This window comes from Bicyclus anynana, chromosome 11 (assembly GCF_947172395.1).
Source record: "Bicyclus anynana chromosome 11, ilBicAnyn1.1, whole genome shotgun sequence".
Lineage (NCBI taxonomy): Eukaryota > Metazoa > Arthropoda > Insecta > Lepidoptera > Nymphalidae > Bicyclus > Bicyclus anynana.
In genome coordinates this window covers 16,046,693-16,073,229 of record NC_069093.1, presented here as the reverse complement: position 1 = coordinate 16,073,229, position 26,537 = coordinate 16,046,693, and the positions used below count along the sequence as shown (strand labels likewise).

At 34.8% G+C, this 26,537-nt stretch overlaps 2 protein-coding genes across 5 annotated transcripts; one reads left to right on the top strand and one right to left on the bottom strand.

Moving 5' to 3' along the window:
- Positions 1 to 135: 135 nt before the first annotated feature.
- On the bottom strand, positions 136 to 9,925 carry LOC112049784 (15-hydroxyprostaglandin dehydrogenase [NAD(+)]). 2 transcript variants are annotated; one of them, XM_024087811.2, is made up of 2 exons: positions 9,769 to 9,925; positions 136 to 1,938 (listed from the first exon to the last, which is right to left on the bottom strand). In XM_024087811.2, exon 2 carries the CDS (start codon positions 1,915 to 1,917, stop codon positions 1,162 to 1,164), a length of 756 nt encoding a protein of 251 aa, XP_023943579.2. In that variant the 5' UTR covers positions 1,918 to 1,938; positions 9,769 to 9,925; the 3' UTR covers positions 136 to 1,161. The 2 variants fall into 2 exon arrangements, with proteins under 2 accessions (XP_023943579.2, XP_023943578.2); XM_024087810.2 differs by having other exon boundaries at positions 136 to 1,935; positions 9,769 to 9,922.
- A 4,372-nt stretch (positions 9,926 to 14,297) lies between these two features.
- Positions 14,298 to 26,450, top strand: LOC112049786 (cytochrome P450 9e2-like). Of its 3 annotated transcripts, none has more exons than XM_052884487.1 (11): positions 14,298 to 14,429; positions 15,449 to 15,651; positions 16,444 to 16,607; positions 17,067 to 17,204; positions 18,017 to 18,219; positions 19,537 to 19,672; positions 21,511 to 21,603; positions 22,464 to 22,685; positions 23,406 to 23,506; positions 24,306 to 24,417; positions 25,542 to 26,450. In XM_052884487.1, exons 2-11 carry the CDS (start codon positions 15,452 to 15,454, stop codon positions 25,706 to 25,708), a joined length of 1,536 nt encoding a protein of 511 aa, XP_052740447.1. In that variant the 5' UTR covers positions 14,298 to 14,429; positions 15,449 to 15,451; the 3' UTR covers positions 25,709 to 26,450. The 3 variants fall into 3 exon arrangements, with proteins under 3 accessions (XP_052740447.1, XP_023943584.2, XP_023943585.2); XM_024087816.2 differs by having other exon boundaries at positions 24,306 to 24,474; XM_024087817.2 differs by lacking the exons at positions 23,406 to 23,506; positions 24,306 to 24,417.
- Positions 26,451 to 26,537: the final 87 nt, after the last annotated feature.

The window sequence follows — 26,537 nt, the reverse complement described above, 5'->3', positions numbered from 1 at the left end:
TGTGTAATTAAAAATGTATTACTTTAAATGCATTAATTAGTGTTATCTCTCTTGTTTTTCATATTCGCGGTAAAAAACGTGTTATTGATAAAGTTTTATCGAAACCAAACATTTCGGTAAAAATATACAATTGAATAGATTATTTTTTCATTCACTTTTATTTGATACAAACAAGAGGTTTTGTTTTCTATATATAAAATATACCTAGTACAAACTGATACAGAAACAATTTTATATTAACTTTAAATGGTTTGTATGCAGGCATTACTTCGTATCATGAAGTCCTGGGTTCGAATCATCGGTCTGTGAAGTAGTGTGATTAAAAAATACCCAGTTACACCCCCTTGTGTACACTCTCGCAAAGTCCCTCAGAGAGTATCGGTCACGTGGATTTTCATCAACATCTAATCATCATCATCGTTATCATTATCAACCCATATTCGGCTCATTGCTGAGCTCGAGTCGAGGGGTTAGGCCAATAGTCCACCACGCTGACCCAATACGGATTGGCAGACTTTACACACGCAGAGAATTTAGAAAATTTTCTGGTATGCAGGTTTCCTCACGATATTTTTCCTTTACCGTTTGAGACACGTGATGTTTAAATTCTTAAAATGCACACAACTGAAAAGTTGGAGGTGCATGCCCCGGGCCGGATTCGAACCCACACCCTCCGAAATCGGAGGCAGAAGTCATATCCACTGCTATCCTATTGCCAAAAATTACAAAATATTTTATAATTTCATCATATACAAAATATATTTCAAGAATCTGGTTTGCTTGGTAATTCGTTCATAATTACAATAATTAATGTAATATAATTACATAACTTTCTTATTAAAGCGTTTTTCAGATAGCATGGGTACGGTGTCAGTCGCATGTATGTATGACGTTCATAATACGTACTATTATCGTATCGCGGCAAACTTTTAAGAGTGAAACGAACTGTCACCCGCACCATCCTACATGAAACGAACTGTAATAAGTATTTTCTTAAATAAGATTTCGAATCCTATACAATTACATAGACAAATGCACATAAATTAGTGTTGCTATATTTAAGTCGACGTCTGTGACTAATTTCTTAAACGCTTGACTAATTACTTTGTGCAATGTAATGTTTATATTTTTAAATATGAGAAAAATATTATTCAGAAATATTCAGAAATTCAATTTCTCAGCTGGTCGTGTACCTTCTACAAGCCAAACGGTACCAGTGTCAGCCTTTTCGAAAATCTCCACCGTACCTCTGCCGATGTCTACCGGATCTTGCCAATCATGCGCGAGAAGACAAGTCTTAAACTCTGGAATCATGTCATCTTCTTTTATTTTGGGATAATTAGCCATATTAGTGTGTGTCAACCCTGGGCATAGGGTTACTACACGAACACCCGACTTTTTGAAGTTGTCTTCATGGCCGATAGATTTAGAAAACCCGATAACAGCAAATTTAGATCCATGGTAATAAGGAATGTAGGGTAGGACTCTAAAACCATATATTGATGATACATTAATTATTGTGCCACCTTTTCCACCTTTGTCAGTCCTCATCTGTTCATAGAACTTCATGGTCCATTCCATGAGGGCTATGGTGTTCACTTCTATGGTGCGTCTTATATTTAATTCGTCAAGCACGCCAGCATTATTAATAAGGATGTCAATAGCTTTATATTCAGCAATAATTTTGTCGAAAATCGCTTCCAAATCTGTTTGTACATTACACTTGTAGAAGACAACCCTGTCGTTTCCATACTCGGATTTCAATGCTGCTTCTGACGCTTTTCCTTGTTCTTCGTTAATGTCAAGGCTTATCACCAGCTTGGCTCCCTTCTGTAGGAAACTCTTCACCATGGCTAGCCCGAGACCATCCGCGCCTCCAGTTATGACCGCAACTTTTCCTTTTACGTCACGATCCATGTTTTCTTTTGATGTGAACTACTGAAACAGAGAAAAGGTTGTATTAAATACTAGCCAATGCCCCGCGAATTTATTGTTCCCGTTTCCGTAAGAATACGGGGATACAATGACACTATAGTCTATGACACTCACAAATAATGTGACATTCTATGGGCAAAACAATTTTCAAAATCGGATCAATAGATACAGAGATTATTAATATTATAACACTACAAACTCTCTTCTTTATATTATTCAAAACAAATATGTTTCTGGGATTAATTTAGGTACATTATAAATAATCGTGATAGCCCAGTGGATATGACCCCTGCCTTTGATTCCGGGTGTGGGTTCGAATCCGGTCCAGGGCATGCAAAAAATTAAATATCACGTGTCTTAAATGGTGACGGAAAACATCGTGAGGAAACCTGCATACCAGAGATTGGCTTCATTCTCTGCGTGTGTGAAGTCTGTCAATGCGCATTGGGCCAGCGTGGTGGACTATTGGCCTAACCCTTTTCAGTCTGAGAGGAGACTCGAGCTCAGCAGTGAGCCGAATATGGGTTGATAATGATAAATGCTGGTTAGTATATCGGTAAATATATTCGGCATATGACTTTTTCCCGACTTTTCTTAATTTGAATTTGCGAATTTGAAACTAATGCAGTACAGAACAAGATTCCGATATACCTCCTTTTACGAAAATACGAGTATGGCTAAAAGTTTTTAGCTACCACAGCCGGTGCCCTTACTAGTACTATAATTAGTGTGTAAGGTAGGTAATTACGAGCTTCGACCGTTGTGGCTTTATAAAGTAGCAGGTTTCAAGGATCTAGATCCTCACTAGGATAGTTGACTCATATTAATTAATTTCGTATAGTACTTGGAGTATGTGTGTGTACCCATTTTAATTTTAATTTTTTGACTGCCTCCGTGGTGCAGTGGTATGCGCGGTGGATTTACAAGACGGAGGTCCTGGATTCGATCCCCGGCTGGGCTGATTGAGGTTTTCTTAATTGGTCCAGGTCTGGCTGGTGGGAGGCTTCGACCGTGGCTAGTTACCACCCTACCGACAAAGACGTACCGCCAAGCGATTTAGTGTTCCGATACGATGTCGTGTAGAAACCGAAAGGCGTGTGGATTTTCATCCTCCTCCTAACAAGTTAGCCCGCTTCCATCTTAGACTGAATCATCACTTACCATCATGTGTGATTGTAGTCAAGGGCTAACTTTTAAAGAATAAAAAAAAAAGAAAAAAAAATAGTAAAAGATTACTTATGAAACTTTTGTTTCTTAATAAACAAGTTGAAAATTTTGTATTTTATATATTTACACTGTTGTCCATTTCATGACGTCATAGTTTTAATAAACACGTCAATCGAATGTACAATTTACTAATAATGTCTTATGCTTTAAAATGATCTAAATTAGCCCGGAATCCGTGGAGCCAAAAAAAAATATCAACTGATTACTATCAAGTTAATTTTTACGTAAGGAGCTTCATCTTGATGAGAAGTTCAACTTTTTTATTTACAAAAATTTTTGATCTTGGTAGCTACCTGGGTTACCAGGTAATAAAGGAGGTTGGGAGTTTACCAAAAGTTGTTACTAACCAGATTTTTTTACTGTTGCTTAATTAATAGTTATATAACTTAACAGCCACAATGACCTACAAATTGCGTGGTACATTAACTCGTTCGGACGCTCAGAAATTATTATATAGAACTAATAATATTATATTTTATTGGTGTCTTGTACAGGTATGGTTACTAGTTTAAAAAAATAATGGTTACTCTTCTACACTAGTATTCTACTACCAAATGAATATTTTCCATTAAGCAGCTTAAGCAAAAACTTTTTAAACCAAATTCTAGCAACTTAACAAAGCAAAACTATGGGAACACCAGGATGAAAAAATAAATACGATCAAAACAGACACGTACCTACCTACAATAAAAATAAATTAATTAAACAAATAAAAAAAACTGCATAATCTATAAAAAAACTGAAAAGAAAAAAAACAAGCTCAGTCCAGAAGTGTAGAAAGCAATGAGAAAACAGTCGGGACCTATTAAATAATGTAGAAGAAAATCATTCCATCTAAGAGTCTATAGCGTCTCACAGTCGTCTTTTTATTTATTTTTTAGTTTCACCTATCTAAGAACACTTGGGTTATTGAGACAAATCTAACGATATCCTAATTACGTAAATCCGTGGTTTGGAAGATATGAGGTAATAAAGAATATTACATACATACATACGCACATACATACATTCATACATACAAGATACGCGCGAAAAACATAATCCTTCTTGCAGTCGGGTAAAAAATAGAACCTACTCAATCTTTTAAAGTCCATTAAAACAATTATTTAAATATAAAAACTTACGTAATCTGCGAAACAACTCAAGTATCCAGCAGAAGAAAATATTTTAAGTACCTACAATAATTTAAAATTCAAAATTCACAACCACACAGGTAGACGTGAGTCGAGACAGTGATGCAAATAAAAGTTGGCAACGATTTAAACGGACTTACTTGCATTAATGTATATACAGAGCAGCAGTGCTTTATGTTCTGTGGTTAAGAAATTAATAAACTATTTTTTTTTCTGATTGTGTAAGTGCCGTAGGCTCCTTATCCTTCCTCAGCGGCGTCACCGGGGGGTTTGGGCGAGCGCAGAAGCATCGCCTGTTGGGGCCCGAAGGCAGAAGCAGAGGAGATGGGCGGAACGACTCTATAAGGGCGTCTCAGTCTAGATCATACATTGAAAGAAGCGAGAGCATTACGAAAACAATCAAGTAGCTATGTGACATTTGCAACTAGGTAGGTTTAAAGTATAAAAGCCGCCAAGATAAATAATAATAAATAAATAATATCCATGCTTTTTTTTAAACTAAAATACAAGATTATTTTTTGTTTGTTTGTTTGTTTGTTTGTTACGACTACGATTTTATTCAAAATAGAAAAAGAAAAGAAAAAAAGATGCCCGCCGTGGCCGAAAAAGATTATAATCTATACTAATATGAAGCTGAAGAGTTTGTTTGTTTGAACGCGCTAATCTCAGGAAATACAGGTCCGATTTGAAAAATTATTTCAGTGTTAGATAGCCCATTTATTGAGGAAGGCTATAGGATATATATTATCCCTGTATTCCTACGGGAACGAGAACCACGCGGGTGAAACCGCGTGGCGTCAGCTAATAAAGAGCTAAAGTTTGTGGTATTATAGGAGGTAATTTCTGGATCGACCTTACCGAGTTTAAACATTTTTTTGTGAGTGTCATAGGCTATATTTTATCACCGTATTCTCACAGGAACGGGAATTACGCGGGTGAAACCGCAGCGCGTCGGCTGCTTATGTGGTATTTTTTTTCTACTTTTATGTGGTATTTTTTTTTTCTATAAAATGAATCAGAACACTTATTTCCATGGTCAAAACATGGTCAAAAATAGTCCTTTAATGTACCTTCATATTAGATACTAGCGGACGCCCGCGACTTCGTCCTCGTGAAAGTCGATGTAAACTTTCAACTACCCCTACCCTACTCCTACCCTAATCCTACCCTCCCTACCCCTACCCTACCCCTACTCTAATCCTACCCTCCCTACCCCTACCCTACCCCTACTCCACCTCTGTCCTCTACCCTACCCTGCCCTAACCCTACCCTACCTCTACCCTACCCATTAAGGCTGCATTTCTTTATTTATTCGCCTTTTTATTCCTCCCGTCGCGGGTCGCGTCGAGCGCGGCGACCGTTACCCAAAAATAATCCATAAAGCATGATTCAGTATTCACGCGCGATAGCTTAGCGTACTTATTTCATGTATAACTTTGGTGTTTCTTTACCGATTTATATTATTCTTTTTTTATTAAATAGGTAATAATGTTATTTTTTTTAATTAGGGATGAGTGATGAGTGTTATAAATGTAAGAGTAGACAAAAATAATCAGAAAGCTCCGAACTGCCAAGTTCAACTGATCAGGAGTTACACGTGTTATTGTGTATTATAGTCAACCATAAAAGATAGACATATACAGCCTGCCGTGTTTTTTATATAATTTTAAGGAAAACAAATCTGTCATACATAATTTCTTTGTAGCTTTAACCATTAAGGCTGCACACGCGACGAAAGCTTAAAAAATGGAGTAACTTCTCCCGTTTTCCCAACATTTCCCTTCACTGCTCTGCTCCTATTCTATCTTAGTGTGATAAAATTTTACTGATTGCATTTTTGGCATCAGTATCGATCACTAATCATCCCCTGATAGTTATTTTGGATATATATTTCATGTACAGAATTGACCTCTGTACAGATTTATTATAGGTAAGTATAGAAGATTAATAAAATGAACATAATTCAGCTGTAAGGATGACCTACTCGCTACGAGACAATGTAATATTGTTATCTACAATATTATAGTATATTGTTATCTTTTTAATTGTATAATAAACAACATCAGATAACAATACGTTATTATTTTTATAATCACGTATTACACGAGAAAAGGGCCGTTTTGACTTTAATGACGCTCACTACATTCACCTTGAAAATTATGGGATGGGTCACCCTTTAACATGATTTAAGGATATAAAAAATAGATGTTGGCCGATTCTCAGACCTGACTGATACGCACACAATATTTTATTAAAATCGGTCCAGTCGTTTCGGAGGACTTTCACAAACACGAGACGACGTTACACGAGAATATTTTATTAGATTACACATTTTACCAAATAGGCACATTAAAAAAAATAACGACAAACAAATAAAAACCCCCACTCATGCAACCAGCTATAAATAGCGCTGGTTTTCAGAATATATCTAAAATAGGTAGTACATGCAATATTATGATTATGATAATAGTTATATGACAAATAGTTATATATGACATATTTTATGTTAAATGTGTTTTTTCATCGTATACATCTGATAATGATCTGATGGTCATTACAATGTTAAATAATACAAGCCTGCTACATTAATACATCATTTTCCTACACGTTTTTACAGCAGGTACGTAATACATATATATGTATGTGGTCATTAGTTTTATAATGCCGTGGACGGTTCTATGAACAACGTACATGGCACTATATTTTTATTCGCTAAGACGTGTGAATCTAACCTCACGCATACACGCATTGGAACAACGTTGTTTGTACAAGGTACAAGGTCCAAATACTCTCTTACAAGAGGGAAAGACTTGAGTCTTGTAGTCGCATATTAAATATAACCATATAATAATGATGTTAACTTCATAACGGCCCCGCTAACGTGTCGCGAGTATTATTATCTCTTACGCACAATAATGAACTATCTTATTATCTCCTGACATTTTTAAGTGTTAAAAGTGCTGCCGACATGTTTGCATAATTATAGGTAGAAACTATCCTACGAGTATTATTATAAAGCTAATAAAGAGTTTGTTTGTTTAGTTAATGGTTTTTTTTTAATTTATTTGAATACTTAGTCCATTTATCGAGAAAGGCTAAAGGTTATACCTATTATAAACATATCATTTCTGACGACCTACGTAGCGCAGTGGTATGCGCATTGAATTTACAAAACAGAGTGCGACCCCCTGCTGGGCCGATTGAGGTTTTCTTAATTGGTCGAGGTCTGGCTGGTGGGAGGCTTCGGCCGGGGCTAGTTACCACCCTACCGGCAAAGACGTACCTACCGCCAAGCGATTAAGCGATCCGATACGATGTCGTGTTTAAACCGAAAGGTGTGTGGATTTTCATCCTACTCCTAACAAGTTAGCCCGCTTCCATCTTAGACTGCATCATCACTTACCATCAGGTGAGATTGTAGTCAAGGGCTAACTTGTAAAGAATAAAAAAAAAAAAAAAAAATAGAGTGTGACTCCCTGCTGGGCCGATTGAGGTTTTCTTAATTGGTCCAGGTCTGGCTGGTGGGAGGCTTCGGCCGGGGCTAGTTACCACCCTACCGGCAAAGACGTACCGCCAAGCGATTAAGCGTTCCGGTACGATGTCGTGTTTAAACCGAAAGGTGTGTGGATTTTCATCCTACTCCTAACAAGTTAGCCCGCTTTCATCTTAGATTGCATCATCACTTGAGATTGTAGTCAAGGGCTAACTTGTAAAAAATAAAAAAAAAAACATTTTTTGAGCTACCGTTGCGTGCTTTGCGTAAACTGTTAAAGTTAAGCGAAAATCATATAATATTATATATTGTTATGGGGTTTTTGATTGGTTTCTCTTTAAAAGTTATAATAAATGTCCTATATTGTTTATTCTGATAAGGTTGCATCAATATAACCTCTCTATGCTTATTATTGTTTTATTGTTATAAGAATTTCCACGCGGACAAAGACGCGAGCGTCCATGAGTAAATATATCATCAGTGCCTATATCATAAATAGTTAATTAGGTATTTGAATAGGCAGTATATTATTATGAAACCTTATACCAGTAACAAACAACAGATCAGATAGATTATTATCCAATAGAATTTTTCCTTACATGAGATTAAAAAATCTTCAATACCTACTCGGCCTTAGTAACTAAACCACAATCTTTGGGATCGATCATATCTGAATCGATCGATCGATCGATTTAGAAATGACGTGTGTATGCACAGTTTTAGTTGAAATAAAGAACGAAAAAAAATACGTTTAATCATTATTAAGTGACACGAGCAGTATAATTGAAAAAAAAACAATACCCAGCGCCGATTTTCAGCTGAGACCCGGGTGACATCACAGCTAATTAAATAACTAATCAAAATACTTAAAAAAGTAAAAAAAATAATAATTTAAAAACTCGTTAGTAGCAGCGTATTATATAAATAAAATGATAATAACATCATACATTAAATATAATATACCATAAATAAAATATATAAATATATTATACATATATAAATATGCGAACCAATAAATATACTGTAAATGTGTTACTAGTATCCAGTGCACATTCCCTCACAGTGTTAAAAATGAATTGCACGATTTGACCAACAAACCAAGTGAAATAAAAAGTTTCTAACAATATACCTATGCTTGCACAGTATTTAATGTACTTATAAACGTATAAGGAAAAAAATACACGTTACAGAAAAAAAAATTACAAAAAATCCTTTATTTTTTACCGAGTTCAAAAACGATATTTTTTGTTTGGTACCTCATAACTACGGCGTTTATTAGCCTATTTTGAAAACTATTTTTAGATACCTATGCGGTAAAAACAGAAAATTAAAATATTTTTACAAAAAGATTCAATTGAATTGAATTGACTTCACAAGATTCATTACTCTAAAGAGCAAAAATAACATCTCCGTTTAAAGGCGGTGCCAAAAAAACAAAATGAACTATGAATTAATAAGTGTTCCGTTTTTGTACTACGTACGTTCGGAACCCTAAAAATGAACAAGCCTGAATACTAACTAAAAAAAAAACCAACCTATTTGGCATAGCACCGCTTTGAAACCTATCAGCAGAAAAGACATTGTATGTACGATTTTATTTTTCTCTTTTTAGAGTAATGCATCTTTGAAATCGGTTTAATTTTTGTTGAAAGGATTTTTAATAAATTAAAATCACCAAAAATATTATTAGGCTTCAAAATGTTGTTAATTATACGTAATAACAATGTCGGTTTTTACCTTTATTTGCTTATTAATATGTCAATCAAACTGAACCAAAAAATAAACCTAAACTAAACTTGTCTAAACTAATTAATAATGACACTGATTTGTAATTAAGACACCATCAAACCTGGGCACAGCAATCTATGAAAATTTGTCTGCCTTGTTTAAAAAAGTATCAAAAACAATTATTTAATAAAAAATACCTACATACTGTTAATTTTTTACGAAATAAAAAATTTGAGCGTTTTGTATAATTACCTTAAATGGATATAGCAAAGTCAACACACCACGAGACCCGCGATCGAACTGAAATCGCCGAGCGAATCTATTTTAACGTCAAATTACGCATATGGCAATCATTATTCTCTGTTCGTATTATAATAAAGTCGCTACACACGTCCGTGTGTTTAAGAGCTTAGTTTGTCGCCATTAAATAGTCTTACTGTTTCCTCTATAATTTTTTATCTAGGATTAAATATTAACATAGATTTACCTATCTACTAGCTAACAGGTACCCGCTACTTCGCTTCCTCTAGGTCTGTAGCCATGTGACACATCTCTTTCTACAAACGCTAACGCTTCGAAAATTAAAAAATGTATGGAAATGACAGATCCGATCGATAACTGACCGATAACGAATGTCACTCGCATATATTATTTAATTTTCGCAGCGATTGTAGAAAGAGAATCGACGTGCCACATGGCTACAGACGCTGACCCTTCTAGCTATCGAGAATTCCGTTACTTCCAACAATAAATTCGTCATAAGTCAATTAATAAACACAATACCTTGACAAAAATTAATTTATGTAGGGACCTTCCTCATGAATCACTCAATTGTGACAACCAAATGAAAATGCCTTCAGTATTTTCAAGTTTATCGCGAACAGACAAACAAACACACGCGGTGGAGGATTTTTTTTTACAATAAATAAGTCATATGTATCGGAATAAAAGTAGACAAATAATACTCTGTGGTACGCCTGGTATTTTTCTAAAGTGTTTTTCAGATAGCATGGGTACGGCGACTGTCGCCTGTATGACGTTCATAATACATACTATTATCGTGTATCGCGGCAAACTTTCAAGAGTGAAACGAACTGTCACCCGCACCATCCTACATAAAACGAACTGTATTCTAACATCCTTAAACAATATCCGAGTACATACATATCCTACTGTCCATCCTCAAAAACATTCGTCTATAGGTATTTATTATACCAGCAGGATAATAAACACCTAACATAGGTCTAAGTTAGTGAATTCACTAACTTAGACCTATGTTAGTTGACATAATATTGGTACGAAGTTGAGATTCATTGTAACAAACGTCATCCGGTGCCAACTGACAACCTTTCATGGATATCATACAGTAGGTAGATGACATTCTCAATTGATCTGCTGGCCTATTCACTATTTTGCACATTATTGTCAACCTATTAAACTAAATATCAAATCAATTGACAGATTGTCATCTACATACTGTAGGTATGATATCCTATAAAGTTGTATATAGTAAGCACCGGATGACATTTGTTACATAGAATCTCAATTGCGTATATATCAACTAGCATACGTCAAATATAGTGAATTAGCCTGCTGATGTTTATTTAAATAGGTTGTTAATAAAGACCAAATTAGTGAATCGGTCAACAGAGCGAAGCTTGGGTAGATCATTAGTAAGGTTATCATTATTATAATATTATGTGATCCGTACTTAGTATTCTTAGATTTATACGATGCGACATCAATACTATCTTACCTTACTTTCTTACCTACCCATCTAGATTTTTTATTCACAGGACCCTCCTAGTTTTTAACGGTTCTAGTTTTTACACTTCCTTAACATACAACTAGGAATTTAGATCATTTTTAAAACTAGCGATCCGCCTCAGCTTCGTACGAGTATTATGTACATGCTACATATCTACTAATATTATGATTACCTTGATTGCTGATGATGAAAACTGCATTAAAATCTGTCGAATAGCTTAATAATATAATATTAACTTTAGTAGATTTTGAAATTTTATAATTTTATTTATTTTGCAAACAACCAGACAAACTTTGATTTTACATATTAATTAGTTAATATTACCATATTTTTTTAGTTTTTATTTACTCAAATGTCTTTTAAAAATCAATTTATTCAAACCTTAGTAATCATCCCCATTACAAATAAATAAGATAGCATCAACTAGTCACGATATTTTTATCGTATCCCATCGTACATTGATCGTATACTGTAAAAACTTAACGGTGAAAGTGTACGTGCTGCGATGCGATAACGGTTTTATATCCTTAAATGAATCTGCATTACATTGGTAATACGATAATTACTCACGTATCAAGTATATTCAAATATTCATATTCATATTGTCATCAAATCAGATTTTTGACTCCGTACCGATCATTACCAGCTTGCTTATTCGTTATTTTGGTCTTATTATCTTATATCAACCTCTAAAAATAAACATCAAATCAATTGAGAAATGTCATCTACCTACTGTATGATATCCACTAATAGGCACCGGATGACATAATTATTTTGTTACGTGGAATCTAAATTTCGTATTAAGCCGCGTTTCGAAGCATCATAAATTATTTTAAGTTTTCGACCAATTATAATCACCATTATCTTATGATATTGTTGACCTTTCGAAAGATAATGGTGGCATTTCGAAAGTGCTTGTAAACTAAGAACAAATTAAAATAAATGAATATTGACTATTGACTATACTTTTATACGAATTAGTTATTCCCTATTAATTCATTCAAAATATAATTTAAGTTGTATTTTCTGTGATTTTTTTAAAGTTTTTTGAAATATGTACCCTACCTAGCTAGAAATGAAACAACCCCTTTAATTTTTAGGGTTCCGAACGCACGTAGTAGGTACAAAACCGTAACCCTTATATTATCACTCGTACACATTTTAATGTCTGTCTGTTTTGTCTCCGAATGTACTAGACCAATCCAGTTGAAATTTAGTACACATATCAATTCTTGTGACCCAAATACAGGGATGTATCGTGAATAGGTAAAATTCGAATATGGGGAGCTAAAAAAAACTTTTACAAACTTCATTGTGTGATACATCAAATGAAAGAACTTATTAAGAGGATCTCGAATATAAAGAAATGTAAACTGCATTGTTGTAAATGAAATAGCTATATATGATGATCTCAAATGTTAAACGTATGTTAATATTGTAATAATAATTGTAGGTTTAGATAAATAATTAACGAAACAAATAAGCCTTAAAATTATATAACTAGGTACAATTTCAGGTCAGTTTTCAAAAACATGATAAATTAACATTGTTCGGAACCCTCGCCTCACGAGTTCAACTCGCACTTGTCCGGTTTTTTATTTATTCGGCCACGGTTGCCAATCTCATGTTGAGATTAACCATGTACTCAGGAGATATTATAGTGCACAAGTGTGTGCGCAAGCACAGGTGCACTCCTATTCCCTCACTCTCTTAATCCGATGGGACGACAGACCGACACGATAGCTCAGGCTCAGGACCGACGGCTTTACGTGCTCTTCTCACCTCCAACTTCCCGACTCCAGGTTATTAGGATTTTTATTCTAAAATATATTAGAAATTAATAAAAAATATTTTTTGTTGCCCTGACCCGGGGTTCGGCTCGAGCTTAATTTATATATATCAATATCGCCTCGGCTGTAATTAATGTAAGATAATGTATCTAATGTAATTAGTTAGTACTGTAACTAATGTAAATAATGTAAGATCGTAACACCATCTGTACTCGCTGAATTGAAGGAAGAAAGGTAAAAAATTGTGGGAAGATTTCAGACGATCGCGGCCTCCATTTGTCACCATCATCCGTCAGATAACGGGGGTGGGACTCAGGGAGGCAGGGAGGGAGGGGGAATCGTGTTTCTGTCAGGGTGCTGAAATTTTTGGAGTTAGACATCGATGTTTTATGTAATAAACCTCTAGATTACAGTATACTAGTTAATTTTTACAAGGTAATTTTAATTTTTGCGCGGTAATCGCAGGTTATAGACCATACTATACATACTGTACAGGATGTCCCGTAATTAATGAATAATACGCATATGGTAAATACACCACCAAAGTCAACTCGCCAACAAACTGCCTGTACAGTTTGGCGAGAGTATCGATATGTTAAATAATTGTTATAACTTATCAATAAAAAAAATTAAAAAAAAAAAATCTAAAATTAATTTGAATAGTTTTCCATTAGTTTTCGAAGTAATCGAATATGCTATGTATATATTCTGTGGAGGGTCTAAGCGATGTGTTGGTTAGTCTGTGTAAAAATTACGCGTGTGTGTATTGCGAGTCAAAAGTTTTATTGTTGGTGAATTTGGTTACGAAACAGCTCCATAGTCAAAATAGTCAAAGAATACGCCTGTCAAAATAGTTATAGCAGAATGTATTATGTTAAAAAATGATGCTTACTTCTAAACTAACGCGATTCATGTTCCCGTTAAAAATATAGTAAACATTTACTGTATTTTATAAATATATTACTGTAAATTATTCAGCATTTATTACAGCCTTTGCACTAAACAAAAAAGGAGCTTTTTAATTATAGAGGGCGATTTTAATTCAGAAATCGGAATATATTAAATAAAAAATATTTACTTACTTTTTATAGGGGCCTATCTACAATATTTATAAATAGAGAGCATGTTTACAAAAAATTAGTATATCTAATAGCTCTCTAATATGTTAAGTACTTACTCGAAGTTATCTATAAAAATAAACAACAGACTAAGCAATTGAGCACCACTGCCAGGATGGGAATACATAGAGGGGAGCAGAACAAATCACACTGCGACGTCAGGTGAATGTTTTATTATTGAAGAAGATAATTGAAGTGTTAAAATTATAATATTTGAATACTGGACAATTTAAATCTGTAAGTATATTATTTCTAGTACTCGTAGATAGTATAGACAGACTAAGAAGAGACAAAAGCCATTTTTATTCAAATAAAAACGTGGTAAGTTGTCTTTTTTTTTCTCGTGGGACATGTAACTTGCTTTTATGCATTTTGGATGAGTTTTGTTGTGATTTTATGGGTAAACGCTTTAATTAACATGCCAATGGCTTGGCACCGACTACAAACTGATCAGAAGGTATTATACGATGTAATTTTTCGCTTTTTAGTTTAGTAAAGAAACATTATTGCGATTTCGAAGTCGGTTGTATTTTTTTATTAAAATTTTAGTTTTTAATCTGTTCACCATTTTATTTAGTTCATCATTAACTTTTAACCTTCGTTAAATTTATTTTTAAGACCACATAACTGATGACACTTTTTGAGACAATAGGTACTTTATTGTAATTTCTTTTTAAACTCAATAAAGTTTAATTTTATTAAAACTTTACCCTGAAGTGCTGTAAATAACAGTTAAAAGATATTAAATTAATAAACATTTGAATATTTTGTAATCATTATTGTTAGTTTTTCTGCTGCCATTGCTGGCATTTTAAATAAATAAATAAGTGTTAACAATATTATATATTATAATTACTATACTCAATGATTAAGTATTGATAACCAACTAAGAAATTTAAAAATGAGGGTATAAATCACTTGTCATTTCACACATAATAATAATTATAATTAAAAAGTCTTAAATTGATGAAAATCAATTTGATTTAAGACTTTTGATTGATGAAAATCAATTTGATTAACAAGCGTAAAACAATTAGATATGGTTAATATATTTTATATAACATTTTATAAGCAAACCGTACATTATATAAAATAAATAAGTTATGAAATGGCATGCGTTTTCTACCTTCATTTCTTATTTCTTTGGTTGGTAAACAATACTCATCAAGAAAGGCTGTAGTATAAATTCTATTTTTTTTAAAAAGAACATTAGGGACGAATTAAAACTATTGTTTTACAAATTTGCTTATTTTCAGACAATGATTCTAATCACATGGGTCCTAGTGGCTGTAACTGCATTATGGCTCTATTTCCGCCGCCGGTACTCCAGGTTCACCTCCCGGGGAGTGAAACACCTCCCAGTGGTGCCACTGCTGGGTCACATGCTGCCCATCATGATGAAGAAGCATCACGTGGCTTACCACATTGATATGATGTACCACAAGTTTGCTAATGAAAGGTATACTGTAAATCCAACATCGTTTATTATAAAGGTACTGTTACACATGCTCTAAAATTGCATGCAAAAAACGTGTTATACTTGATAGCATATTTTTAGCGTGCTATTTTAGAGCATGTGTAACAGTACCTTAAGGCTCATATACAAGCTTTGTTTGTCAGTGAGTAATGACTTTACCACTGGTTGAAAAGGTCCATGGATAAAAACTAGCAAGAAATTTTCGTTTTAGAATGCTCGAATTAAAAGACGGGCTATGATTTACTCTAGCTCTAACTGTACAAGTTATTTTTATAGCACATTCGTTAGGAACAGCATTGTTAAAATTTTCTTTAAATTTTAATACCAATTTGCACGTAATTTTTTTATGAAATATGAGTAAAGGCTTTTAAAAGCACCCTGTTTTTAGGTATAATATGTCGTGTAGAAACCGAAAGGGGTGTGGATTTTCATCCTTTTTCCTAACAAGTTAGCACACTTTCACCTTACATTGCATCATCACTTACCATCAGGTGAAATTGCAGTCAAGGTGAGATGTGGGGCTCTGGGCCCCTTGTAGGTTTTTAAGGATATTAATAAAACACGACTTGGTTTGTGGAAGGTACGATGTATTCTCTTTTAAAGTAAAATGGTCGTCACATCAATGGAATGTGCTATGTTGCACTTTTAAACAATAGAAGGCGGCTGGTGGCACACCGCGCGTTATTATAAATATATGATAAAACTTGGACTACACCGTGCCTCACTACAAAGGCCTAACTTGCAGACAATAATAAAATATTATTTCGTGTGTAGGTTCATCGGCAGATACGAATTTGTAAGCCCCACTATCGTCATTAAAGATCTGAAGCTCATAAAGAAGATAACAATAAAGGATTTTGAGCACTTTATTGATCACAAAGATTTCACTGATGCGACCCTTGATCCACTTTTTGGTAGAAATCTATTCTCTTTAACAGGTAATATTATACTCCTAAAACTATATCCTCCTCTCTGTCTGTCTGTTCACGATAAACTCAAAGAGACTTAACCGATTTTCATGCGAATTCACCAATATATAGTGATTCTTGAGCAAGATTCAGTAGTTTGTCAAGATTTTGGGTAAATTGGTTGATATGTGACGATAATTAATAAAAAAATGCTGCTGAATCCCTTTTAGATAAACACAATGCATGTTGAAGAGAATTTTTACAATAAGATTCTTAAGAAAGAGGTTATTTCGTAATAAATGCATAGTCGTGAAACTTGATCTCTATTGATAATTTTTAAATATAACATCAAAAATAATTGATGCCAGTAATTTTATTCGTTTAATAAAGATATAATCAGAAAAATCAGTATTTAATACGGTTTGTTGAGAGGTTGACTATGCTTTTAATTTTGGTATCATTGCAAATATTTTATTTTCAAAATACCAGGTCACGAATGGAAACAAATGCGTTCATTCCTTAGCCCAGCTTTCACCTCCTCTAAAATCCGACACATGATGCCTATGATCGAAAAAGTGGCCAAGCAAATGACAGAGGCCTTGAAAAGTGACCTCAAGGAATCTGAGTGTAAGCACGACCCATTTATCTTTATAGTGTACTAAATAATTATTGTTTTTTAGGGTTCCGAACGTACAAAAATGGAACCCTTATAATATCACTCACGCACATTCGAATGTCCGTCTGTTTCCACTGTATAATAGATTAAGTTGAAATTGAATACACAATACTATAGTCTGGCAAGTTCGTTGATATGACTCCCATGATATGCGGGCGACGGGGGGAAAGGCTGCGCGGGTGTGATATCACGCATGCAGGGAAGTTTGGTGCATCAGTTGTCGGTTTTCCTTCATCGCTACACGCCACCCGGCACACGCGGCTCTTCGGGAGTGTTACGAAGTTGCCAAGCTATAATAGAAATATCAATGAAGAAAACCTTAATTGGTCCAGCCGGGGATCGAACCCATGACCTCCGTTTTGTAAATCCACCGCGCATATTGTGCCACGGAAGTCGTCAATCTTAATATCAAGTGAACTATCTGCTTATCCTCTCAATTTACATTACCTACAATAAAATCTAGAAAGTTACTCATGCTGTATAACTAATTAACTATATAGGAACTACTTTTTCAAACAGGTAGTCTATTTATACACTTTATTAAAGAAAGTTATGGTCATACCGATAAAGTACTAGGGTTGTTACTAATATTACCTAATTAGCGCACTCGACACGAGTGCTATTTAACGTTGTGGTCGACTGCCTACAGCCTATGTATGCCTTATGCCTATGCGACATGCGCGACGCGCGGGCGCCGCGGCTTATAGGGTTGCGAAACATTAATAGTGATGATGATAACTATAATATTTTTCTTATTCATTAGCTTCCTACATTGAAGTGGACTGTAAGGACTTGACCACACGTTCTACTAACGATGTGATCGCGTCTTGCGCATTTGGTTTGAAGACAGACTCTTACAAGGAACCGAATAATCCCTTCTATATTGTGGCGAAGAATATAACTTCCTTCGAATTGCGTCACTTCATTTTGTTCTTCACTTACGCGTCATTTCCTGCTCTTTTCAGGGTATGTATCTTTGTTTAAATCCATGCCGTTCCAAATCGAATTTATACATCGTGAATTTACTGTTACGCGCCTGAAGACAATATCATCATCAGATCAGCCAAACGACGTCTACTTGATAGGACTTTTGTAAGGACTTTAAACACCAAGGAATGAGCTGCCTGCATCCAACTACTCCAAGCGACTCACTTCCAGTTCCATCTCAAAAACGAAAATAGGAAGAAAACCTTGTTAAGTGACATAATGTTTGAATGGTACTCCGTACTAATATTGAAATTAATTTTTTGAACGTTAATTTGTAACACAATATTATTTTAATGTATAATTTTATTTTAGTCAAAATTTATCTCAAACAGACAAAATTATTGTCAATCAACTTGTTATCTTCTTCTTTTGTCATAATCAATAATTCTTATAATGACTACTACAATGTACCGTACAATAATACCATAATATTATTTTGTGGCATGGAATACTTATGTAGAAGTATTTGTGGTCTTAAGTAATTTTAGCAGTCATTTGTTATTTATGTTTAATAATAATTGTTATAAAGCAATCAATTGGTAACCGTTAGGTAATGATAGTGTAATACTTTCTGGGACAATTTGTTGCTGAATACTATAGAATAGCAATAGATTAAATTATTTACTTCAAGGGCAATCTCAATTTAATATGATTGACGAGCAAGTGCATCTATAAAATGATGGCAGTCTTCCTGCAATCAACTTGCAGTTGCTATAAATGTGCAGGGATACTGAGGATGTTGGTACGTGATGATTGGGTATGCTTTATGTAACCAAAAAAATAATAAGGTCAGATAAAGATAAAGTGGGTTAGTTAATTACGAAAATCCTACGATTTGGCAATTTGGGACCCAAAGGATTGGGAAGGTTGTTTCTGTTCTAAAGTCATTGCTTTAATTTTAATAGCGGTTATTGTTTTAAATAACAGTTAATTATAACAAATCATCATCATCATTATCAACCCGTATTCGGATCACTACTGACCTCGAGTCTCCTCTCAGAATGAGAGGGGTTAGGCCAATAGTCCACCACGCTGGCCCAATGCGGATTGGCAGACTTCAAGAGAATTTAGAAAATTCTCTGGTATGCAGGTTTCCTCACTATGTTTTTCCTTCACCGTTTGAAACACGTGATATTTTTTTTAAATGCACATAACTGAAAAGTTGGAGGTGCATGCCCCGGACCGGATTCGAACCCTCGCCCTCCGGAATCGGAGGCAAAGGTCATATCCACTGGGCTATCACGGCTCTAATTAATTAATTAATCTAATTATAACAAATATTATTATCTTTTCCAGCTATTAAAGCTTACCTTACTGACAAAAGAAACTGTGCAATTTTACAAAGATCTCGTTTTAAATACAATGAAGGACAGAGAAGTGCGAAACATTTTGAGACCTGACATGATTCATCTACTGATGGAAGCAAAAAAAGGTTATATTTTTTATATATCCCGCATCGGGAGTGTTACGAACGAATTGCCTAGCTAAAACTGTCGTCTGATAATTCAATATATTCGATACTATATCGATATACGATAGACTGTCGATATTCCGGCTATGGTAGAAATAACGTTAGACTAATTCTGATCAGTTTGAAGGCGGTGCCGATCCAGTGTCGTGTTTTAATTAAAGCTGTTTCTGAAAGAACCACAGAAAATTGTGTAGTTTAAACGGGTTTAATTAAAACTTCACTGGCTTGGCACCGCCTTCAAACTGATCAGAAGGTAGCACATAGGCAAGATGTTATTTTTTGCTTTTTAGTTTAAGTTAATTTTTGAGTTGGGAGTCGGTTGAATTTTTTTATTAAAATTTTTAACTACGTAAAAGACTTTAACTTGAACAATTGTAACAAGACGACAGTCGATACTCAAGTGTTCAAGATAAAGTATTTTATGTAGTTAAAATTAAAGAAGCTAGGTTGTGAAAGTGTTGTATCAAGTTTATCTTCTCTACTATATAAAAATAAGTCGGGTTTTCCTTCCTGACGCTATAACTCCAGAACGCACGAACCGATTTCCACGGTTTTGCATTCGTTGGAAAGGTCTTGGGCTACGTGAGGTTTATAGCAAAGAAAATTCAGGAGAAATTTTAACGTAGGGTAGGGGTAGGGTAGAAGTAGTTGAAAGTTTACATCGAGTTTCACGCGGACGAAGTCGCGGGCGTCCGCTATTATGAAATATAATTAAGTCAGTTTGATGTAGTAATGAGTGTCTAAATATACTGTGAAGTGATGTTATTATGGTTATGTTTAATTAATATAACTCTGATACTAACGTGCTCGTCTTATTTTAGAGTACGACTATAATAGTATTGATAGATAGCCTTGATCACCACCATGCTCAGACCAATTATTGTATAGGACCTGCCTCGCTAGATGTTACTTTTCTGTCAAAGTATATGATCAACGATCTAATGCGATTATAAAAACTGTCTCTATATAATCGGTGTTAAATAGTTGTAATCGTGTTCATCGGTTAAAGAGCTCCGTAAAATACCTTTTTGTGTAATAGAATTGTGTAAAAATCGGACAAAAACTTCTAGTTTAGTACAAGGTATATACCAAGTCTAAGCTCGTTTTCCTCAGAAAATGACAGACAATTTTGTTCGTGACTATGAGTGCGATACAGGTCCTTCTATAATTGGTCTGAGCCACCAATACCATCAATACCATCGATAGGTACTAACTATCAACTATTTGATTCCTATCTGGTTTACTTTTTATTTCCATATACCTATTAGCCTTATCATTTACACTAGAACACCCATGACAATTTTCATTATAAATGGCGTCGTGGAATACTTAACCAATCTACAGATTATAATATAAACATAGAATAAAAATCATACAGAATGAGTCTTTACAAGCGTGGTGAAGCCGATCAAACCCATAAAAACCCCAAACGTCACGCGTCTCCTTGACAACCGCATATACAAACTTTTTTCATAATATGTATTTCAAAATTTAACACTAACAACAATTACGTAAAATAAATATACTAATCATTAAAAAAATACTCCATTCTTTAGTTTTGGTAAACAGTTTTTAAAATATTTAAAACATAAGACGCCATTTTTCTTGAATAATATTGAAAGTTACTTAAGCGACGCTTCGTGCGTAATGAATCGAGAATGTATTCGTTTTTGAATTTTGTATTTGGGACGGCTACGATACCGTCCTGTTTCGTACGCTCTATCTATTATTCCTATTATTGATGAATCTATGTATATAACTTTAAATTTTAATGTAAAACAAATCTATTTCTTTAATAGGTACACTGAAAAATGATGATAAAAATGTGATCAAGGATTTTGGATTTGCTACCGTAGACGAGTCTACGCTAGCTAATAAAACTGAATTCAGAGGTACGTAATAATTGCTAATATTATGTATTTAGCCAATGATTTGCCAAAATCAAATGTACTTTTAAATCACAACAGGTTCGAATCCTAGGTCAGGCTAAAAAAGATACTGATTTTTTCTTTGTTCTAAGAAATTTTCAGTTAAAATTCTCAGTCCAGAATTGGGAATTTAGTGATGTTACACTCTCATGCCTCGGAGAACCGTCAGTCCTGCTCATAATCATTAACATTCTGATAGTGATCGTTAATGAATTAACATTAACACCCTAAGCCCGTGAACCCGCACTGGATCAGCGTGGTGGGTCTAAGAATATATATGTTCTCTACTATAAAGAGGCTGTGATGACTCAGTGGATATGACCTCTGCCTCGGATTCCGGAGGGTGTGGGTGCGAATCCGGTCCGGGGCATGCACCTCCAACTTTTCAGTTGTGTGCATTTTAAGAAATTAAATATCACGTGTCTCAAACGGTGAAGGAATACATCGTGAGGAAACCTGCATACCAGAGAATTTTCTCAATTCTCTGCGTGTGTGAAGTCGCGTTAGCTACCGAGCTTGAGTACTCTCGAAATGAGAGGGCTTAGGCCAATAGTCCACCACGCTGGCCCAATGCGAATTGGCAGACTTCACATACGCAGAGAATTAGGAAAATTCTCTAGTATGCAGGTTTCCTCACAATGTTTTCCTTCACCGTTTGAGATACGTGTTATTTGATTTGTTAAAATGCACACAATTGAAAAGGTGGAGGTGCATGTCCCGGACTGGATTCAAATCCACACCCTCCGGTATTGGAGGCAGAGGTCCACATGGGCTATCACGGCTCAGTATATTAATATTATTAGTATTAAAATAATATTTTTTAGCGTGGTCCGACGTAGACTTAGTGGCCCAAGCGGTAATATTCCTGGTGGCTGGTTTTGAAACGGTGTCGTCAGCTTTGACCTCCGCTTTATACGAGTTAGCAAACAACAAAGATGTACAAGACAAGCTTGCTGAAGAAATAAAGGAGTTTGATGCTAAAAATAATGGCAAAATGGATTTCGAAACTGTATCAAGTATGAATTATATGGATATGGTGGTATCTGGTAAGCTCTTTTAATTATCCGACTGCAAGAAGGGTTATGTTTTTCGGACGGATCTTGTATGTATGTAATATTTTTTATTACCTCTAATTATCTTCCAAACCGCTGAACTGATTTAGTAATTAAGATATCGTTAGATTTGTCTTAATAACTCGAAAAAAAACCATCACGACGACTGTACGACGCTCACTCTTTAGATTCTAGGTATTTTTTTTTAATATTGCGATATAAACGAATAACTTTACATAAAAACTTTCAACCCCCTTTTCTGATTTTAATTTCGCAACAAAAAGTATTCTGACGTTATAACCTTCTTTGTATTATGCTAAGTTTAATTTGAATTCATTCAGTAGTTTCTGTGTGATGCTTGGTCAAAAAAAACACGGACAAACAGACAGACAAAAAAATAATAATAATAATAATTTAGACTTCAGTATCGATTATACATTTAATGTCCAACTAAAATTTTGAAAATATCTTCAATGTACAGATTAGAGTTTTATTATAAGTTTAGATTTTATCAGCAAACGCTGTGAATAAGTTGTGAATAATCGGAATTAAATTAACATCTACTGGTACTCGTGAAAAACATCACCATCCTAGGGACATCCAACATCACGATCTTGAGCCTCCTCCTCCAGGCAATCCTTGCGACTTGATTAATAAACATAGTTTTATGTTATAAGTTACTATAAAGAGTTATGTATGTTTTTTTATTTACAGAAGTTCTTCGCGTTTGGCCACCGCTTACCATTTTGGATAGGATATGCGTAAAGCCATATAACCTAGGCAAGCCTAATAAAGACGCCTCCGATGATTTTACTGTTGGTATTATTTTTTTTATTTTTTATTCTTTTACAAATTAGCCCTTGACTACAATCTCACCTGATGGTAAGTGATGATGCAGTCTAAGATGGAAGCGGGCTAACTTGTTAGGAGGAGGATGAAAATCCACACCCCTTTCGGTTTCTACACGGCATCGTACCGGAACGCTAAATCGCTTGGCGGTACGTCTTTGCCGGTAGGGTGGTAACTAGCCACGACCGAAGCCTCCCACCAGCCAGACCTGGACAAATTAAGAAAATCTCAATCTGCCCAGCCAGGGATCGAACCCAGGACCTCCGTTTTGTAAATCCACCGCGCATACCACTGCGCCACGGAGGCCGTCAAATAATTTTCGTCAAATGATTTTCATAATCATAAAGTTTCTTAATTTTATACGATGATAGAAATCTTTTAGCTACTCGTTTTCTACAAAGTTTTGAAGTGTTATTGTTATAACAGAACCTATCTTACTTATGTCTACTTGTACTTACGTACATCAACTAACTTAAAAAAAATTTAAGTATCTAAAACCAAATATCTAATAGACTTTTTTGTTAAAACTAATAAATTTATATCTGTACATCACTATTGAACCAAACATAAGCCACCTTTTCTAAAATAATAAAATCTTAGTACCTTTGATGCAGATTATATTGTCTCAAATTAATAAGTACATAGTTGTTGCATAACAGTTGTCTGTGTTTTTTTTTTGTTTTGATAATTTTCGCCATTTTATTCCAATTACTTGTAGTACCAAAAAAAACATAAACAACATAATTTTTGTGCATTCCCCCTCAGGTCAATAAAGGAGAGGTCGTGGTTATCCCAGTGTGGTCTTTACACCATGACCCCAATTACTTCAGGGATCCAGAGAAATTCGATCCGGAAAGATTTTCCGAGGAAAACAGACGTGAGATCGACCCCTTCATTTATATGCCATTTGGGATTGGTCCTAGAAACTGTATCGGTTAGTTTTGTTTTAATACATTTTACTAATTCTTTGAATACGAAAACTCTCAACGTTACAGTTTAGAGTCAAATGGGTTTTTATGTAGCTAGCTATAAAGTATTTATATAAAAATCAATGCCACTTTTCGTTGTTAATTTATAACTCAAGATCGGGCTACTAACTAACTATCTTAATTTTTTTTTATTATTTACAAGTTAGCCCTTGACTACAATCTCACCTGATGGTAAGTGATGATGCATTCTAAGATGGAAGCGGGCTAACTTGTTAGGAAGAGCATGAAAATCCACACCCCTTTCGGTTACTACACGACATCGTACCGGAACACTAAATCACTTGGCGGTACGTCTTTTTCGGTAGGGTGGTAACTAACTCTTGCCGAAGCCTCCCACCAAGCCTCCCGCCAAGGTATACTGCTACTGCTGGATCTTTATTGCAAGAAAGACAAATTCTGCTCGACTCGTGTCACAGGAGAACATCATTGGTCCGACATTGGACTCGAGCCTCGATTTGCAGGCATGTCATCTCACATCTTGGGCACATGTCATGTATATAAATAAATAAAAAAAAAAAAAAAAAAAAATAAATCTCTTCCCAGATGATATATGCGGGTAGGGGTACGGGCCTTGAGGCTTAGCCCGGGTAAACCGCGGGGGATCTTGCTCCCCCGATCATTTTCTTCCAGCGCATTTCGGGGCTGAGGCTTGTGGGCTATGGGTCGTCTTAGGTGTCAGTTCAGATTCTAGATGCGGATTGCAATTGCTCGCTATCGGAGATCGACCGGGCCACGGAAACCTTGACGGTGGCTTCTATTTATTAAATGTATGTACTTACGCCTAGAATTACACGCTACAGCTTGTTATCTTTAATTCAAATGCCAAATAATATTCAGTCGCATTGTCCTAACGGTAAAACCAACTGTGGTTTGTGTTGCACTATGGTTAGGCTTAATTTAAATGTGTTTTTTGTTGAATAATAAATAAATAAAATAAAATAAAATAAATAAATAACGTGCTTATTATTTTATCGATAGTATTTTATTATTTTTTTTTTTATTTATGTTACAGCATCAAGATTTGCGCTGTGCGAATTGAAAGTGTTACTCTATCTTATAATCAAGGAGTTTGAAATCTGTCCATCGCCACGAACAGTTTACCCTGAGAGGTTGTCCGCCGGATCCTTTCACAATCGCTTTGACAGTGGACATTGGGTGCGTTTTAATATTAGGAGTTGAATGTGTGTACCCACTACACCATTATAATACGTTGTTAGGGACCCAGGAACAAAGTATTTATTCATGACACCATGCTCAAACTATGTGTTGTATGTGATATTGACGAGTACTTCATGAGTTTATTTTCAAAATCGGTTCAGTACCTATATCCAGAGATTACCCCGTTCAATAACATGAACTTTATCTTTATCACATTACATTAGTACCGTACCGTATATAGATTACAATTCCACTTTCTATACCCATACCTATATATTTATATTCTCAATCTATGTTTAATATGTAGATAATTCACTAGGCAATAATGTAATATTACAATAAATAACTTTAAATAGTTAAAAAACTAATAAACACGTTCTTGGCACACACTACAAATTACAAATATTGGATTCAAGTCACGTGACTTTTTTTTTTTATTTCAATTCCTGACAGCAAACCTTTTCACTTGATATCCATATCATAGGGGTGGATTTCGAACAGCCAGTCCGCCATCTTGGGGAAGCCGCCATATTATTTTCTTAGCTAGTGATGTATTGTCATCAAAACTCAGAGCGTGTGCAAAATTTCATCCTACACGAATTGACCGGAAAGTGGGTCAAATTAAGATTCCAATATTCGTCTTTCCTACATAGTTAAAGTGATTGGGAAAGCCGCCATTTGGATTTGTAATGACGTTTCTTTGCTAATCATGTATTATCGCCAGAACTAAGAGCGTGTGCAAAATTTCATCCTAATCGAAGACAGGGAAGTGGGTCAATTTAAGATTCCAAGATTTTCTTACATAAATAGTTACAAGTGAAGCTACTAGAAGCGTGTATATAGAATCTGC